At 46.7% G+C, this 20636-nt stretch overlaps 1 protein-coding gene across 1 annotated transcript in view; it reads left to right on the forward strand.

Annotated features, from left to right (window-relative positions):
- The window catches only part of LOC116853807, a 54558-nt gene that overhangs the window by 21374 nt on the left and 12548 nt on the right, over positions 1 to 20636 (forward strand). The window contains exon 3 of the mRNA XM_032835050.1: positions 283 to 460. Within this exon, the coding sequence (XP_032690941.1) occupies positions 283 to 460 (178 nt within the window). The remainder of the gene's footprint in view (positions 1 to 282; positions 461 to 20636) is intronic.

Consider the following 20636-nt stretch of genomic DNA (forward strand, 5'->3'; position numbering starts at 1 on the left):
CGGGTGTAATTCCCGTAAAGTCGTTTCGGGGCCCTGTTTCGCCGGTATAGCCGCCGCGTGTGTAAGCATACCACGGCCTTTCTCTCTCTCTCTCTCTCTCTCACATACACACACACACACACACACTCTCTCACTCACTCTCTCGCTCTCCTCATCGCGCGTTCGTCCGGCCTCTCTCTTGTCTCCTCTCCTCTCCCTCCTCTTTTCCTCTCTCCCGCTCCTGCCACCCGTTCTCCTCAGCCGTCTATTTTCTTTTCCCTTGATTTCTGTCCGTTGTTCCAGGTTTTTTTATTGCCGGCGTGCATACCATTAGCCGCCGAACGTTAACAGCCCCAACGACCTCTAGCTCCGCTGGTAATTACCGGATCATAGCCGAAAAGCTTCTCGGGCCTCTCCAGGGACCCGCGCGACCGTCGGCCGCTGACCTTCGTCGTGGGAACGCGGGACAGAAGAAGCGGCGGTGAGTGAATACCACATTTCGCTATGATTATTCGCGCGACTCAGCGCGATTCGTCAACCTGGCCGCGAATTCTTTCGATAATAACTTTCACGCGACGGAGCGCCCGAGCGAGACAGCTTAGGAAATATAATGATAGTAACAGCAATTATCACAATAACATATATTTCTTTTGAATCATAATAACATATATTTCTTGTGAATGCAAACGTCAAGGACGAGACGGGTCGTGATCATTTCGGAAGAACACGTTGCTGTGGAGCGTCGCGCCGAAAATCGACGTGCGTGAAGCTTTCTCGAGTGTTTCTCTCGATTAGCTAATCATTTTTAGATTCGAAGGAAGATTCTGAGATTCGGAAGTGCAAGAGTATCGACTCGCGATCTCGATCATCGAGAATTTCTTAGCGCGCGCGCGAGAATCTCTTTTCATTCTCCTTCTCTCTCTCTCTCTCTCTCTTTCTCTCTACCGCTTTGCGCAACAAAAAGTGATTAATTACACTTCTCGGGAGTCCGGTGGCTCGTTGTTTCCCCAAGCCCGACGGTGAGCATCGTTTCGGCAACAATGTGGCCCGCTCCTCGGCAACGTCTCGTGCAACGCAACCTCGGCCAGGTCCTCTCGTCCGCGGTCCTCTCTCTCTCTCCCACTCTCTCTTTCTCTCTCTCTCTCTCGAGCAAGCGAGGAGAATCGATCCTGCCCTCGGCATTGTGTCCCCTTTTGTCCGACCATGCCGCGAAATATTGCCGGGGAGAACTTTCCGTCGACTCGTGACCCCACCTCCACCCATCGCCCCGGCGTTCATCCCTTCGCGTCGCCGCGCGCTCTTGCCGCTTCTCCGGGACACGCACCTTGCACCGTGCGAGCATCGACGCGACGAGATCTTAATGACATCACGATTCCTGCGGGATTATTTATGGTCGCGCCGATCCCGGCACCGATCGCTCAATCTTGTTCCCGAGACGTCGGGGATGGCCGCGCGTCGGGGCCGGTTTGATATCGTTCGAGCTTCCCTCCGACGGCCTCCGACGTGTCTGACGTGGACATTAGAACGGCGTACGCGATCCCGTATTACCGGACCTTCAAATCGCAAAAGTGGCTCGTCGATATTGATCGATAGGATACCCGGTGAGTCGATGATAATGTGTCACTGTTCAACGCACGGTGTCTACGACTGATCTCGCGTCGATACTTCATCCGTGGAAATTTATAACGGGACGCCATTTATTTTAACGGTATCCTGACTTTGAGGTACGCTTGTGTTGCCTCGGTTTATATCCGGGCGATTATTTCATTACTGCGTACCTCGTTACGAGCGCCATGTCCGTACGTTACGGCGTATACTTGGCATGTACGTATAATTAATTCATTCGAGATACTCAATGAAGATATTTCGGTCAATGAGTCAATAGGGTTCGTTCCTTACGCGGCGGACTCGACTAACCGACCCTCTGTACAAACTCATAATTAGACCCCAGGGGCTGCTTCTGACACGTTCATCCCTCGCTTCTCCGGCCCATATATACGATGATCATACGGGTGGGCCGATCGTTTCGCGCAACTTCGCGCATGAATTCGTCCGCTATCGTTCGTAAAGATATATAACCGGCGCTATCGTGCCGCTTATACTTCCATTCATACACACGCTATTCGATATTAACAATTTCACCGAAGCGAAGCTCACTGATTGATAAAGTTAGACGAGCACGTGTTATCCCTTAAACCCAAAATCTTTTTATCTTTCTTAATTTCACGTCTTTACACACAAAAAACCAGATTCTCGCGCGTGCGCCAAGAAATTCTCGATGATCGAGATCGCGAGTCGATACTCTTGCACTTCCGGATCTCAAAATTTTCCTTCGAATCTAAAAATGATTAGCTAATCGAGAGAAACACTCGAGAAAGCTTCACGCACGTCGATTTTCGGCGCGACGCTCCACAGCAACGTGTTCTTCCGAAATAATCACGACCCGTTTCGTCCTTGACGTTTGCATTCATAAGTAATATATTTTATTTTAGTAGTTATTATGATTATGTTATTATGACAAGAAATATATGTTATTGTGATAATTGCTGTTACTATCATTATATTTCCTAAGCTGTCTCGCTCGGACGCTCCGTCGCGTGAAAGTTATTATCGAAAGAATTCGCGGCCAGGTTGACGAATCGCGTTGGTTGGTGAATTGAGTTGGTGTTTATAACTATGATCACGTAGAGAAGTAGTTGCTAGAAATTATGGCCAAGCAAGCCAATTTTAATTGAATTTTATGCGATGGTACAGCGACGGGGATAAGCAAACTGCTGGCTACGAGATCGCATACATCAATTGAATAATGAATTATAGTGCAGGAGATCGTAAATGTAAGGATTGATATGTAGATAATAATAGGTCAAGCAACACAAATGCAGCACGTAGCAAAGGTAAATCTTGAGTCAGCTCGTGTGTTGGTAAGATGGTGAAATATGATCGTATACACGAAACCAAGGCAAAAATTCTGAATACGTTGAATACGATGAAAAAGTTGTTGACTTAAACAAAGAATATACGCAAGGTCTGCGTGATCAAAGAGGGAGATAATGAGGGAACTAGGTGCAAGGAATTTTTGAGGAGTGGATAGAACATATGACGAAAGCATATGGATAGAAAACATAACGAGATAAAGCCAATATTGCTTGACACGCTTTAATATTTTCAAGACCTTTACACGATCATACGGCGACATTTCATCGCGAACGAGGCGACGCTTGTTTTTATCCATTTATTTATTTATTTTTTTTTATCCAAGACGGTCGCGGTAGTAAAAGTTATAGTGGCTCGGCAGGAATGCGTGGACCACAAATTAATTTGATAGTAGATTGTCTCTCGGTGCGTAGGAGATTCCTTGCTTCGGCGCGTAATATAAACGGCGGGAGTTTACGATTTACCATATTTCAGTTGCCGTACGAATCTCCGCGGTAAAAGCGACTCGGTAATTGCGCAGTTCTCACCGGCGAGGGTTGGGCGATAAACCGCTTGGTTTAAGAATAGTTTGGCGGTAACGAGCCTCGCGGCTTTACCTGTCTTCATCCCGCCGAAATGTCCCGCTAGTATACAACCTCGACCGATACCTCCGTCGTACGTAAAGCGTTCCCTAATTCTTCCACGTAACGCGCGTCATCGTCGTAAAATGACGACTTAATCGAGTACGTCTTAAATACTCCCAGTAACATTGAGTATGATGTCTCGCGGAAATTATGATCGATGTTTAAAAGCGACTCGCGCGAGACAACGTCGTCCAGCTTCAACGGCACGCTTACGGTGTCGTATCATGCGAGTGAAAAACGCAAATATGCGATGCAAGTGAACGAATCATACGTTGCGACGTTCGGGACGTCCGTCATTGTCTCGGGAGAATTTCCACGGAGATCGCGAAGCGACGCGCGCGGTGCGACGACGGAGAGATTATCGTAAATAATTTCGCAAACAATCACAAACGCCTCCCCGTCCGTTTCGCGCGACAGCGCGTTCGACCGCATCCAGGCGCGAATTCACTACCCATGAACAAAGACGGGCCCCTATCGTCGCGCAACGACGACAGAACCCACAGTAACTCACAGCCCATGGATTTCCGATGCTCCCACGCAGAAATCTACTGGCCACGCGTTATAATGTTACGAGCGCGCGTGCGCTTCGACGCGCGAACGTTTCACCTTTTGAGCACGTCCGTCCAGACGACGACCTGCGTCTTAACCTTCTCCTTGGCTTCCCGATTCAGCATCCTGCTGCTTCGTCTTAGACATTTCGAAAAGTATCTCGTGCCACTGACACATGCGCGATGTGCTCGAAAAAACGCGCGTCAAACAATGCGCCCAGATAGACTTTCGTGATTATCAGGACGTGAGACAGTCGATGACAGAGAGAGAGACTCTGCAATTTTTTTAATCACACTTGTGAGGCAAATGTGTTTCATCAAACTATAATCATTAAATTTACGTCATACAATGTATATCTTTTGTCACATTGATGCAAGAACAAATATATTAACAATTACATACAGATCTTTATATTACATTTTAATGTATTGTTTGAAGCAAATTTTCATTATTTTCTTTGTATTTCTATCTCGAGTCATTTTGTGTGTCAAATATGATTGCCATATAATTCATTCATAATGGATATAACTTTTAAAAATCAATCAGTAAAGTTTCTTTTAAGTGATGTTGATGAGAGCTTGAAATTGAATATTTCGTTGATCGAGATACGAAACATTGTAATTAACGTATTAATACACATATTCCGCGTCGCGGTACATGTCGGCTCGAATCTTAAAAATTCACAAGTAAACCTACTCAAAAGTCCGACTTCTTTTTAATTTGGTACAAATATAGAAGTATTTAGGTCATATTTTTTTCATTTTAGCCCACTTTGAGTTTCACAGGCAGTTTGTAGCTTTTTAATGTTCTCATTCCTCTATCATCAATAAGTGCAACAAAAATGCATAAGAAATAAAATTGAATACAAGATATAGGCGTTTTTGATTTGCTGATTATGAATATGAAGTCAAATGTATAAAATTATTTGTATAAATAATAAAAATATTTAAACAAAACCTGTAAAAAGTTGAAAAAAATTATTTATACAAATAATTTCTCGGTTTAATTGAGATTCAAACCATTTTTTACTAATTTAGCACAGATTTAAAATATTTCGGTTGGAATCTTGGCTAAAGAAATTTAGAACGGTTCCTGTCTCAGCTATCCCGGTTTTGTTAAAATATTAATTAAAATTGCCGCGTTTCTCGGTTTGGTCGAGATTTGAACCATTTTTGAATAATTTAGAACCGATTTAAAATGATGCGGTTGGAATCTCGGCTACAGAAATTTAGAATGGTTCGTATCTCAGCTATGCCGATTATGTTAAAATTTTAATTAAAATTGCCAGATTTCTCTCCCTCTCGGTTTGACCGAGATTCGAACCATTTTTGAATAATTTAGAACAGATTTAAAATGATTCGGTTGGAATCTCGGCTACAGAAATTTAGAGTGTCTCAGCTATGCCGTTAAAATTATTTAACTATATCTTGTATTCCGTTTTATTTTATATGCATTTTTACTTGTTGATGACAGGAGTAAGAACATTAAAAACTATAAACTGTCCGTGAAAGTGGTTCAAAACGAAAAAATATGATCAAAATATTTTTTGTACTTCTACATTTGTGGTAAATTAGAAAGAAATCGGAATGTACTTTTGGGTAGGTTTATCTGTCAGTCGCGGAAAAGTTTGCGACGTGCGACTGTACCGAAACTATGAGCAAAAAGAGCCACGTCATCGGCCGCCGTCGTGCGCCGTCGATCAAAACAATTGACACTTTCAAAACATTGCGTATCTCCGCGGCGGTTAAACACACCGTCGTGTATTACGGACCTTTCCCGAGTGTTTTCATTCATTGTGTCGCCGAGCCGGCGAGCGTACATACCGCGGTGTGCGTGTATCGGCGCGTTATAATTGTCGTTCTCGCACTACAGAGAAAATGATTAATCTAATTCAAATGCTAGAGTTGCTTTCGGCTTCAACCATATTTTGAGTTGCATCTCAAAACGGACGAATGCAACTTTGGAATATATTGTTTTATATATTGTTTTTATTGTAGTAAAATAGCAGTAGCAACACACACATACATATAAAATTATTATCACTAACAGTATAGTAAAATTTGTAAACGAAAAATATTGTTTTCTTGATTACAATTTATAGTAATTATTTCTCGAATACCAAACATTTTTTCTCTGAGTGCGGAGGATGATTAAAATATTTCGTCGGTTATTGAAATATTCACTCGAGCTCTCGCCGGTATTGCGTTAATTAACACGCGCTGCCGCGATCGATTCGTCCACATACGAGTGTCAGTGTTAGTGTCAGTGCCACGATGGAGTTTCCAGCCGGGAGCAGAATGCTGAATCCAGGACGCGAGCAGCGTGATGCGTTGCGTATTTCCAGGTGCGTGAAATTATTCATTGTTCCAGAGATTTTTCCGATTTTAACCCCTTAAGTGGTACGCTCAGCAAAATTTTGTGGCATAACGTTGAATTCCTTTTGATTTACCTAAATTGTTGTATTTTTTGCCCAGTATTTTTTGGCAAGTATAAATATATTTTGATATATTTTGACTTATATTGATATATTTTGATTTAAGATTAGATATATTTTGTGTTCAATTTTTCAAAATTCTTAAAAAATAATAATAACAAAGAGAGAAAAATCTAGATATTTTTATAAAAAAAATCTTCTTGAAGGGAATCGTTCATTTGTTATTATTACGATTTGAGATCACCACTGAAGAGGTTAACGGATCACCGACAAATTTATCAAGAATAAAGGAATGTGTATGACGTGCTATTATTTTTTCGTGCTGATTGATAAAATAAAAGCAGCAATTACTCCTACTTTAGGATGGAGTGACTGTATATTTGCTTGTTTACTTAAAGTCTTGAGACACAAAGCGAAATTTGAAGCACGACAGAGAAAATATCGAACTGACCGAAGCGTCGCAAATTTTGGGGTGACACACAAATAGCATAGCGTGTGCCACGCGTGTGTCACGCTCGGGCGTTCGCTTATGTTTGCGATTGTGTGTGTATCTGTGTGTGTACGATCGGAAGTGACTAGATATTATTACGAAACCATGTCTGATATACGAGCGCGCCCAGAAAGAAAAGCCCCTCTTTATGTTTCCTTTTTGTTGGGCGATCGCGAAGCGGAACTGCTCCTCGCATGACGTTATCTCGCGCGACTCGCCGGAAATCTGCACTTAAATCGCGTGCGCGCTCGAGCTAAGAATAGAAATAAAAACGTACGCCCTGGCGTAACAAATAAATCTGGGGCACGCTAATCGTGGCACTTCGTATCCGCTTTATTGCGGATTGTGCATAAACATTAAGTATTCCGGCAATTCAGTGATTGACCGCAGATTTTAAACAGAATGTTACGGCCTGAAGTGTAATTGCGAGACGCTCAGGTTGATTATTATTATTACAAAGCTTTAGGAATTGAAAGTATTCAATTAAATTAAAATATATCATGGGCTAAGAGACACCGCAGGATTTTCATTTGCGTGATTGAATGTACAATTTCGGGAGGATAATAATGACTTACGATGTATCGCACCCGTCAGGATTTTCAGAATCTTAACGCTTGATTGATCCTCTGCCCCGCTTTTTTCGAATTTTTTTAATGAATAATTCCCCTTACCCCCCATTATTGAATATTAAGCGTATTTTTGTCTTAATCATTACTATTACTGTTATTATTATTACTACTGTTAATTTTAAGTCGTAACCATGAAACAAACTACTCGTGAGACGAGGATTACTTTCCGAATTATTAACCAAATTCCAAAAACACAGTGGCATCGTCTCGCGGTACATTTCGTGTAGGTACGCGGAATCGAGGCAAATATCACTCCTGTGCGCTCTCTCTCTCTTTCTCACACTCTGAGTCAACATCCGAAAATACGCGGTTTGTTTGCGTAGCCGAGCGTGTAGAATTGATATGGTTAGCGGGATATAAGCAAAGCAAGAGTAAGTACGGGTCTGCCTAGTGTCAATTAACCGGTTCGAACGCGCGAACACTTAAACACACGTGGTCGTAGTTTTTTCGATATATAACGCGCGCACACGTCAATTCGATCAGCGCGTTATCGAGTCCCTTGTTCCTACTGATTTTCATCGTCGTGGATCCGGTGATTTTGAATGATTATCACGGGTTGGAGGGACTTTGCGTCGATCGAATTCTCTCAATTCGTACAATTAAGGTGACCAGATTTCCCAGTCCTGAATTCGGAACGCTTCATAAATGTGTAAAGCCGTGGCGGGGGGAGAGGGGTAAGAAGATCCAAAAATTATTTGACAATCATTGAAAATGATGACAAATCGGTGTCCCTAGTAGCACGAAAGAATTCGAAAGAATTCGGAACGAAGGGTGAAAAATCGGGACGTTTTACCTTAGTACAATTCCCTAACGCGACGGCGATCAGATCGCGTGAAATCCTCAAGCTCGCACGGCGGTTCGCCGCCTCGTGGTCGGGAAACCGCGAGACCTTATTATCGGACTTGTTTCTGCCGATCGTTACGCACCAGCTCGATGTCGGACGAAAAAGGACCTCCGATTCGTGCGCGAGGTTTGCACGTATGGCCGGCTCTTTCGGGCCCGGCGCATACGAAATGCAGACGGTTTTTCTCGTAGAATTATGGTCGGTACATTCAACAAATTGGCGATTTTTCTTGCCGAGGCCCACCGCTCGCTCGCGCCGTGCGCTTGGCTTCGCCGGACTCCACGAGGACACGAAGGAAAGCTTTATTGATGAGATCGTTAATACGCCCGATCGGCGAATGTTTTGCTGCCCCGATCGGACGTCTATCCGTCGCGATCGGCGACCACCCGATGCGCCACGTCCTCCTGCACTCCTGGCAAAAAGAGGCTCAACTTGGCCGGCGTACGAGTCTCTCTCACGGCTCATTTAAATGTTGCTTTGTCCTCGGGACTAACTTCTCTTCCGCTTCGCGTCTCCTCTAGAAACGCTCGAGTCGCCGTAATTTTCGTCCCGATTACCTGCTCGATTTAGAGTCGCGTTAACAGCTGTTACTTGAAACTAGTTTCAAGTGAGATACCCTGATTTGAATTCGGAGTTGGATGTGTGTGAACTTCGACTGAAAACTCCAGATTCTGCTTCCGTATGAGCAAATATCTCAGTCGATTAGAGTGAACATGTTCTTGCGAATCACTTTTCAATTTTGAGTGAGAATTATTAGATTTAGTTTCCGGGTTTGAGCCGCGTGGATTTATCTTTGTTTGATTCCGACGTCTCGCGAATATTTCAGTCCACTTCATCAGGAAGGAACGACCCGATGATTTGAGTGAGAATATTTACTCGACGATCAAGAGTGGGAGATTCGCTGTACATGAGTAGAAGATCACTTGAATTCGAGTGAAATGGCAGTCACTGTAGATTTCGAGAGAAATTTTATTACAGAAAATTGAGAGAGAGTATATCAATAGGTGAAAGCAGCCAATGAATAGTGCGCTGAAGTAATAACGATAATTGCACGTAGAACAAGAGAGACGTGCCGATTCGGCCAGAAACGTTCGTTCGAGCTAATTAGCAAAAAGTCTCACTGACATACATGTGCCCGGCAGAGTAGAATACCGCGGGACATGCGTCACGCGACACGATGCAACGCGGAATCCCGTGTAAACATCCGACCACCAGGATCCGACTCGAGGAGTCTCGGGGTATCGATTATCATCATCGTGGCGGTACATTTCGTCTCAATACGTCGAGCGGGTCGCTCTCGCGCGTAAGTCGGGAGCCTTTTTGCGGGGGTCGACGACGACGACGTCGGGGCCGGGCACGGGGAAGAAGACGAAGAAGAAGACGACGAAGAAGAAGAAGAAGCGGACAAGTCGCGACGCGGTGAATTGGCTCCGCAAGGACTTATCCGCGGATTGGCAGACGCCGGCATACATATTGCATGCCCGGGGCCGGGACATATTTATTGGCATCTCTATACACTGTCGCTAAAACATGACTGCACACCAGCGCGCCTCCGGAGCCAACCCCGGGCCGAATGAATAAAGTATTTCGTGTTCTCGGTGTGCCGCGCTCGCCGGTGACTCTTTTTGCGACGCCGCGCGTGGACGTTCCGCTGTAACTCGTCGACGCTTTTGCGCGGGCGATCGGCGAATGATCGATGCCGAAATTATTGCCGGGGACTCGCCGGCCCGTCCCGACCGGGACCGGGGGAGAGAGAGGACCAGATACGCGCGTCTCGGACTTCTTCGTCCCCTCGTGTGATCCTTCCTTTTTCCTATCCCGCCTTGGAATATCATCCGCTCGTGGTGATCCCGAGGGATCACGGAGACGGCGGAATGTGCGACGAAATACGCGAGGTTCCGCGAGGAAACCCATTAATCCCGCCGTCGCCGAGTCGCCGCCGTCGACGCCGAGGAAGAGCGCGATCGATCCGACCGGAATTACGGCCGAAGTCGCGGGTGTTTCGACGCGAACGGGATATCTTCCGCGTGTTTGCATTTAATCCGCCGTGATTTAACGCGTCGCAACGTCGTCGGAAAATATGGTCGAATTAAGCGCGATCCGTATTGAGCTCTGGCGGCGATATTGATTTATGATCACTCGCATCGCGCGAACGGCCGATCTCCGTGTGTTTCTATCGTCTTGCGGGTGTTGGACTCGAACACGTTTCAATTCAGACCCGCGCGATTGTGACAGTGCATCGATGGGTAGGTAGATCTCGATGTCTCGATATATGAAATCGAAAATTACTCTCTGAACTCCTTGGAGTGAGATTTGAGTGACCATCGATTCACTTTTCGCTCATGTAGAGCGAATTCTCCATCCTGAATCGTCGAGTGAACATTTTCACTGAAAATTTGCGAGTGAATTCGATATGTTGCTGAACGGTTTACGTATATTTTATCGAATTTTGCGATGCTTCAAGTTGTCAGACTTGAAAGTTACTGCTGACACACGAATGCACGGTAATCAGTTATGACAGGAGACGAAATGGCAGTACAGAATCTGATATTTGTGAGAAATGTGAAAAAAAGAATTCTTTTTAAATTAAGAAAACTTTATCTTGAGAAGTAGTAACTTTTTAGAGGGTCTGACACACCCGTTGTATGCAGGTGAAACTCATCGAATTGAGCTTATGCTCAAATAAAATTCCTCTATCATTTTGCAAATTATCACCATTGGATTTTTAGTTATTAATTAAAGAAAATTAATGTTTAGTCGCGCACAGTCATGCAGCAGTCTTCAATTAATATCTACAAATCTACCTAGTTATTTGAAAAAAATGGTGGAAAACTTGTTTAGTTTGACTTAATGTACAAGCAGCAAGAGACAACGACAGAAGTCACCATTACACTTCATCCACTGAGGAATTTTGTATTTACTTTGATGAGCTCTATCTGCACACAACGGGTGTGTATCATTGATTGTCAGACACCCGGTATATTTGCAACCTATTACCGCGCATGTATGTCAGCAGTGGCTTTCAATCCTGACAGTTTGAAGCGTTGCAACTACATTCTAAAAAAGTGCGCAAACCTTGCAATCGCGTATACTCCGCAAGAACATATTCAGTCTAATCGATTAAAACATCTCCTAGAGTCCGAATTCACTCTAAGCTTGAGTGAAACATTCACTCTTGCGAGTGGTTTATGTTTTCACTATCGCCTCGAGTGAAAATACTGCCACTTCTCACCCGTTTTGAGTGAGATTCCACTCCAAGGGATTTAAGTCACGTTAAAATGGTTCGCGCACCGACATCGTGGCTGAAACGCGCGATTTTGCCGAAATGCATCTTCGTAAATCTCGGTCCTGCCGGCGCGGACATCTGTAATGCTGCGATCGATCGCGTCCCGTATTCCGTTTCACCTGGTAATCGCCACGTATACGTTATATACGTCGCGAGGGAAGTCGTCACTTGTGGATGTTCTCGGGATACATAGCACGGTCGTATAGCAAAATTAATCGCTTGTCGGATTAGACGATTTACTCGTCTCGCGAATGAACCGCGAAAACGCGGGGTCGCATTTAAGCGTTGGAGCTCCTCACTTTGGTCTCTCTCTCTCTCTCTCTCTCTCTCTCGACACCGAATATTTTAACCGCCGATTTATTTTAACCCCATCATATTGCGCTATAGAAAAAAAATGAGCATTTTAACTCCGCATCGCTCTGCAGAGAAATGAGCTGAGGGAGAATTTGTATCTCGGCAGAAAGCAGAAAGGCAAAAATCAAGCAGAACCCGTGTTGGTCTTTTTGTTTTCTGCTAAGGTGTGAATTCTTCCTTGGCAGCCCGCTTTTTCTCTTCCCGCTTCTTTCCTCGTGTTCGTACGCGTCTCAATAATCTGCTACGCGAAATCGTCGCGCACCCTTCCGTTAGAGACACATGTCCATGAGGTCGATCTTTCTCAAAAGGTTATCTTGCAGCTCCTCCAGCTCTCTCTCTTTCTCTCTCTCTCTCTCTCTCTCGTTCTCTCTCGGCGAGCGCTCTCGGGACGTTAGGTTACACAATGGGACAATCTCTGACTTGATTTTGCGTTAGGCGGTCGAGATTGGCAGTCCGCGTTACTTGCCTGCCAGGCTGGGCCGGCACGCGTTGTGTTGTACGTACGTATAGGTACAGTAGCGGCGTGGCGATGTGATCCTGTCGGGCACAGGACTACGTTACCGCCCCCACGATTACAGACGAGGAGGACGACGAGAACGAGGACTAGGATGGGGGCCATCCCAGGACGTCTCTGCCTCTGACAGCTCGACTCTCCCTCTGCCCCGCGTCACTCCTCCCCCTCTCGCACGCTCCCCTTGCTTCTCCTTCTGTCCCCCTGTCTCAGTCTGCGCACATCTCGTACATCTCTCTCTCTCTCTATCTATCTATCTCTCTCTTTCTCTCTCGCTATCTTTACCTGTCGTTACACAGTAAGAAGAATACATCAGTTATAGATCGCAAATTCCCGGAAAGGACGGTTGCTCTCGCGATACTGCGAGGCGACCCCATGAGATGCACGGTTACGTTCCGGTCGAGAGGATGCCCGAAAGTATCGTGCATATAACGTGTATAAAACGTGAACCGTTTTCGTTGTTCGCTTTTTCTTCCTTTCCTCCTTTCCTTTCCTTTCTTTCTTTCTTTCTTTCTTTCTCTGGTGAGGCGAGGGATCACGGTGGTATTTCCAATTTGACTGGACGTCGAGCGCGGACTGGAGGTCCGCGGACCATTCGCTCAGTCCTTTCTGGCCTAGGGTCGCATTAACATTCCACCACCGAAATTATTTATAGCTTCATCCGAGATATCTCGAGATGTAAATCAGACATTCCTCTAATTTGGGATCCTCGCGCGGTACGAGGCCGCGTGTGTTCGCCTATAGACAGTTTCGGGTCCAGACGTGGGTGTATCGTGTCATTTGTTCATCGTCCACGCGACTTAGAAGCTTGCGGAGGTTGCGACCAACTGCGCGATTGGATCGCAAAATCCGCAAGTACATCTCGTCTATCATGTAGACGCAGTGAGAGTCGAGTCGCAAGTCGAACTTTGCGCGTGCGATGCGCGAATGAGAAGACAGCAGGAGAGCAAGGATGCAGGGGTGGTAAAATTCGAGGGCGAAATTCGCGAGCGAGACGCCGTCTTCATCACACGCTACCACAGTCGCCGATTCTCGCGGTGTATCCATCAGCTTCGCGAGAACTCCCCCGAGTTTAGAAACTCCTCGGTGCGAAGCACGAAGCGCGACGCGCGCTCATCGCGTAAAGACGCGGGAAAGAGAGATAGACACGACGACGACGAGGTGAACTAAAACGAGAGTACACAGAGAGTACACAGAGTGAGAGAGGAGACAGGGAGAAAAAGAGAGAGGATTGCCCGGTGGTAATTGGCGGACAAGACGGATGGCGGTACTTATTTGCACTCGCTCTTCGGAATTAAAAGTACTGAGCGGTGTGCTCATTAATCTCGGCGTGCGTGAAGAAAGAGGACTCTCTCCGAGGACGGAAGGGGAGCCCGTGAGAGGACAGATAGACGCGGAGAGAGCGAGAACGAGCGAAGGAGCGGATAGGGGTGGAAAGAGAGAGAGAGAGAGAGAGGGAGGGGGAGAAAGAGAGGCTGCGCTACCGGCGAACGCGTTCGCCGCAGGATGTAATCGCCGAACAAACTGAAGGTCCGCGAACAATTTCCATCAACAAGATTTACGCGCCCCGGACGCAATCAGCCTCTTCCTCCTTCTTCTGGTCCTCCTCTCGACGTCCGGGCTTCCCCGGCGACTCCTCTCTCTCCTCTCTCATTACTCTCGCTCTTTCTCGCCGTTGCCTCTCGTTTCCACGCCTCCCTCCTCCGCGTTTTACCCGACCCGTCCAAATGGAAGGAGAAGACGACGGGGAGAAGGAGAAGAGAACGCGAGAGGAGCCTCCGCGCCGTACGATTCTTCTTCCATCTTCCCGAGGTTATATGGTGCTCGCGAGGAGCTGACTCGGACGCAGCTACCATTTCTCGGGCGGTGATTGGCTCCGCGGGGGGTGGCGCAAGCGTACCGACTGCCTGCTCCTGCTGCCCACATTAACATTCCTAACTTCTCTTCTTGCTGCGCTCTTTGCGCGTGATAGATTGCACGAGGCGTTTTTGGATACCGTTCGTGTCTACCTCGCTTCTTCGTCCCCGCGTCGCCTCGTTACGGGATTTGGGCCGGTGCGGATGGAGTTTCGGGTCTATTTCGCGCAACGAGATATCGCGGAGAGACGTCGGTCAATTTGTCCGTTCGCCTTAACCCCGTTTCACGTTTGCACGGCGAATCACTGGCTCTCGCGAATTGGTCCCGCCGCGAATACCTTCTCAGGACCAAAGTCCGCGTCCGTGTCCCGTTAAAAGCACAGTCCTCTGTCCGTACGTTCGGGCGACGCGACATCGACCGACTCGTTTATTGGAACTTAATCGCCGCGACGCGTCGCGCCGCGTCCCGGCCAACCTTGAAACTGGACCCCGCAGGACGAGGCATTATCCCGTCGTCGTGGCCGCTATACGTCCACGGCTACTCCCGGCATAATCGCGGGACTACTCAAGAAGGTGGGCAACGGTTGATGCAAGGGGCATATTGGCACGGCGGGGGTGCGCGCTCTCTCGAAGGCGAAGGCGCGAGCGGCGCGACCGCGCGGCCTGCGTAGCGCCGCAAATCCGTGAGGATGCATCCTGCGGATCCGGTGGTTCAAGCCGCGCGTATCCGCTCCTCCCTCGTCCTCTCGCCGTCCCGCGTCCTCCTTTCTCCCATGCTCTCTCCTCTTCCCGTCCTTCTCCTACTCTGTCCGTTCCCCCCCAACACGCCGCCCGTTCCCTCCGTCCCCGTCCGCACACACGCGATCCTCGCGCGTGATTTAATGCCTCCCGAGCTGCGCTCCTTATTTATGCACCGAACATGCATACACGCTTAGCCTTAGCGACCGGAGCGACGGTTAAGGCCCGGTACCTATATCCTATACCCGGCCGACAAGCACCGGGGCCCGGGCCCTGGCCTCGCGTATACGGACCTCGCATATTATGGAGTCTGGGGCCCGACGACGATATTAAAAGGAGGAGTGCGGCGGAGGCGAGGCGCGCGCGCACACGCGAGGCCCCAAATATAGACTCGTTCGAAATTAGTAACTCCTCTTTGTCCTGTCGCGGTGCGCGCGCGGTAATGCACGGCGCGAGGAGCGCGCGGCCAATCCGCTGTAATCGGTTACGGCCCCGTAATTAATTCCACCCCTGCGCTCGAATAATAAAATCGCCTCCTCGTGATAAAGCGGGCTCCAACGAAATCTCAAGAAGAGCGATAACGCGCACACATGATCTAAGCGCGATACTTGATTCTGAACACATTCTTATTGTTTTGCTCTTCAAATATTGGATATTTAAAATTTACACACACACGTAGAACATGCGTATATATTTTATATTTATGCGAAAGTTTAAATATGCGTATTCAAGAACCACAAGAATAAGGGTGTCCAGGATCAGGTTCGCGTTCAGGAATTGATATTTTTTCATCTGAAGTCGCAGCAGGTCGAACGCTTCGACGATTTTCCTCGAGTTCATTAACTCGCCAATTAACGGACAGTGTTTGATGGTCGCCTCGTTTGCGCGCAAGCCAGCGTGCGTAATCGCTCGGCTTGAAATCGATTTGCGAACGGTTTCGCGCACTCGTCGGCGCGACAGCGTCTTGCGCTACTTCTTGCGACGCGGCGAAGGGTTGCCGCGGATGGAAGCGAGCGGGCTAAGGGATGGCGCGCGGAAAAAAGAGACAGAGGAGACGTCGGGACGGGACAATTTGTCAAAGCAGGTAAAGAACCATCTGTCTCCGGCTATGACTGGAGAATGCAGAGAACGATCGCGACGGCATTTTATGCGTTCGTAATCGGTCGCGTATCGCCACGACCGAGCATTCCGGGAATGGTCGGAATGGCGGCGGTCACGAGGAAGAAGGTACCGGCAATTAGTTCCTTGCATTCTAACCGGTACGCGTCCCTTGGGCCGCAGGCGCCATTCGTGTGCCACCAAAAAGTGCGTAACGTGATATCTTCGCGATAACGAGACTGACAAATTTCTATCATCCCTTTACACTCGTTCTCGGATTTGGCCAAAAACTGCACGTCCCGCGGCCATGTTTCTTAAATCGAAACTCGCTCGGACGCACCTTACTCTCTAAAGGGCAATCGATGGATACTCTTCACTGAAATGTTATAGCCGCCGATTCAGTGCGTATTATATGCGGAACAAAACAATTCTGTTAGTGTAATCGAATTTTCCGTTGCCTGTGGCGAGAATAAGGATCAGATGAAAAACTCGTTTGCAGAAACAGGGAAGGTTCTTATAGAAGGTTAGGTCCTCAGGAAGTTAGGTTCACTCGGTCGATTGTTCTCAGTTGTCGGAACCAAGCAGCTGAATATTGAGAAAAGTGCTTTCAATCGCAGCAACGGAGAATTTTCACCTGATTTCTATATACAGTTGTACACTGAGAGAAAAGACTGGTAACTATAACAAACTGTATTTAGTTACAGAAATTCGTTGAATCCTTAGTAACTAATACTAAATATGATAATAGTTACCAAATATTTAACAGATCGGGAGTATGACATAATTGCATTTACAGTAACATCCATTAAATAATTTAGTAATAGTTACTTAATGTTAAATATTTAATATGAAATATATTACAGTTATGAACAGATATTTGATACTTGTTATGAAATTGTTAAATTCTATGTAATAAAAGATTCAATAGTACGAGTTCTATTTTGTTACCAGTATAAGTATGTTTTGTTGCAGCACAACGAAAAATTCATTCATTTGCAGCTATTACATCGTTTCAATATCTATTATTATAGATGGTTGGTTGAACCTACAAAAAATTTTGTAACTATTACAAAATCGCTTATTTTGTTCAACTATTCAATAAGTTTTATTTACCAAATATATTCTGAAAGCAAATAAATTTTACTTCTGTCAAATAAATAATTTATTTTACAGAGCTAAATTAATTAATAAGTATTGCCATAGCTTTGGCCCGCTATATTTACGTCTACCTTTTAGTAATAATAACCAAATTTTGATAATATTTACTAAATCCTTCTCTCAGTGTATAGACTTTTTCCCGTGAAATTTTATTTGCACTGGTGAAAATCGATGAGATATAAATGGATCGGTAAAGCGAGGGAATGTTTCCATTGAAAATCCATGAGTATTCACTGATTATCGCCGAAACACTTGCTTTATCGATTCAGTCAGAAATATTTTTGAGACAGTACGATGAAACGTTTAAATAGCTAAGCAGAAACAATGTTCTCACTAATACCTGTCCGACTTTCTGAGCAGCATTATGCGTAAACAAATATCGGGATAATGAATACGTATGTGTTGGTTGAAGTGTTGATCGCTGCGTGTTTGCGCGAGAAACAGGTGTAGGTGCACGGGGCGCAAATGCAAATGAATAAATCGACCCAGTAACGCGAGAGTCTCTCTCTTTCTCTCTCTCTCTCTCTCTCTCTCTCTTTCTCTGGGCCGGGAGAGAGTCTCACCTGCTCGTATGTAACCGCGTGCGTTACTTACCATGGTAATTGAACCGCGGCCGATAAAACGGTCGGACGAGTGTCACGCGGGCGGGAAATAGGTCGAATTTAAATGTATCTCACGGACGTCGATTCGTCGGGATTCACGCGGAGCGGCCGAGTTGTATCGTGAATTTACGGCGCTGGAACATCGGTATCAGCGCGTGCATCTCGGCACGCGTGTATCGATCCGTTGCAACGATAAGAACGTCTGAGAGCGAGAGGAAGAATATTACTTATCCGTTCGGTAGAGATCACGTATCGTCGCTTTCCTCTCTCCCCCCGCATCTAGATTGTAACCTGTGTATGCGTGCGTACTTGAATTATCCTCGATTTGCCGCATAATTCCTTAAACCCTTAATTTCTGCATCGTCATAATCGTGATTTTAAAGGTCACGATATACATACATAATAAAGAAACGAAAAAGAAGCACAGCTCGTTAGATTTCTCGTCGAGTAGATAGAGTCGAAGTCAATGGACTCTTGCCTCGCAAGCTCGCAGTTCTTAACGACAGGGAATGATTTAATGAGTGAAAAATGCGGGCAAACTATAACGCCGTGTGCGTGAAAGTTTCCGCCTGACAGTAAACCTTTATTTAGGGCCGGTTTCACCAACTCCGATTACGGTCAAAATTTTACTGACCGTATCAAGGTTCCAACTGATAGACATGAGTATTTTGTCATTATTATTTATTAGAATGTTCAGTTTAAACTCTGATACCGTCAGAGTTAGATTTGACCGTAACCGGAGTTGGTGAAACCCTTAACGGCCCTTAATGTCTCATCAAAACTGAGCAGCTCGAGTGTAGTCGAGAAATGTCACCGGTGATTTTCGATCGTAAGGTCTCTCTTTCTTTCTTTCCCTGCGCGACTGTAAACGTTGAAAGGAATTAACATTATTACCAAATGTTCGGTTCCTCAGCGGATCGTCGGCGCTCGGCAAAGCGACGCTCGAATACCGCGCGCGGATTTTAATGCGTTATAATGGCGCCGTTAGCTTAATACGAGCTATCGCACATCCCGTCCGACCTCTTCGACCCACCTCCCTGGATCATCTTCGTGGATCGTTAACGAAGCTACGCCGCGCCAGTAGAGTCGAGACCTCTCGACTCCGCGATAATGCGGCTCGCGCCGCGCTCGGAAACGCCGACATTTCGCATAATTACCCGTTTCCCTTGACCAGCTACTTAAGCGAGCACGTCAGTTCCTTTAACCCCTGCGCTACCAGGAGTTAAGGATCGTGTAAACGTCCGGGGCAAGCAGGCACTTTTAATTGCCCGCGCGTATCGCGTCGGGCACCGAGAGAACAGGCAGGGGGAGGAGGCAGGGAAGGAGGTGAAAGAGTAAAGGGGAAAAGAGGGAAGGAGAAGCTGAACTGAAAGGTGGAGCGGGCGGAGGTCGAGGAGCAGCGAGAGGAGATCGAGAAAGAGGAACACGGAGACAGGGAAGCAGCGAGAGAGCAGCCATGGCGGGAGGAAAAGAATTTTAATTGCCAGGGCAACCCGAAGAGAGCGTCGAGGAGAGTACGGCTATATAGCGAGCACCATAAGGTTGAGGTCGAGCCTGCCGTCCGGTACAGAGCTGGGAACCAAACAGCTTGGTAGCCAATGGGATCATATATCAACTACTGCTCCGGTAGGCAGAAACAAAATGGCGTCCACGATTAGATTGTTGTTTCATCCCGGGGGCGATCGTCCCTTTTTCATTCTTTTGCCTCTCCGCGGCTCGAAACGCGCACCTTGCTCCCCGAGCGCTGTCCAATCGGCGAACTGCTCGGAAAGCTCCCGCCATGTCTTTCCCTGCCTCCTGCGCGCGAGCTTGATCGGTCGCAATCCACCGTGGCTGTCGCTACAGCTGTCGCGAAATTGATAAGGAACGTGACGAACAATTATTCAGTCTCGCGGACCTCGTCGAAAAGGCGACTCCGCTAATTAGTCGATCGTCGTTTACGTTCGTTTTCTCCTGTGGTGGGTTCGGCTTCTCTTTCGACTCAATTATTATAGAGAATCTTGAGGATGTTATCGATCGCTACTTTAACTAAAATTGAAATTAATCGGGGTGCAGGAACCAGATGTGAAACCTAAAGATAAAGAGAGAGAGAGAGAGAGAGAGAGAGAGAGAGAGAGAGAGAGAGAGAGAGTGTATGTGTGTGACGAGCGATCGAACTACGATTAAGTTAAACGACGTCGTAGAGATTAGCCCGCGGATCGATCGGCAATCTAAGCGTCTAATCACCGTCAAAGTACATCAAGATTCGTCATCGATATAGACCTTCCTCTCGGAGAATCGTGCTCTGGTAACGTGCACACAGGCGAGATATCGATCGCGCTGTTTGAGCCGCTTCCACGGTACTCCTACGCGACCGGTAATTTCCGTGCGCTATATTTTCATACCCGAGTTAACCAAGGTGCGTCGGAACTGACACGTTGCGTTGCTGCAACTCGGCGTAAAGCGAGTGAGAACGAGAGAGAAAGAGAATGAGAAAGGCTTGGTGTGTGTGTGTGTGTGTGTGTGTGTGTGAGAGAGAGAGAGAGAGAGAGAGAGAGAGAGAGAGAGAGAG

Source organism: Odontomachus brunneus, unplaced genomic scaffold (genome assembly GCF_010583005.1).
Source record: "Odontomachus brunneus isolate Ranch 3 - 2012 unplaced genomic scaffold, Obru_v1 Obru_scaffold_006, whole genome shotgun sequence".
Classification (NCBI taxonomy): Eukaryota; Metazoa; Arthropoda; class Insecta; order Hymenoptera; family Formicidae; genus Odontomachus; species Odontomachus brunneus.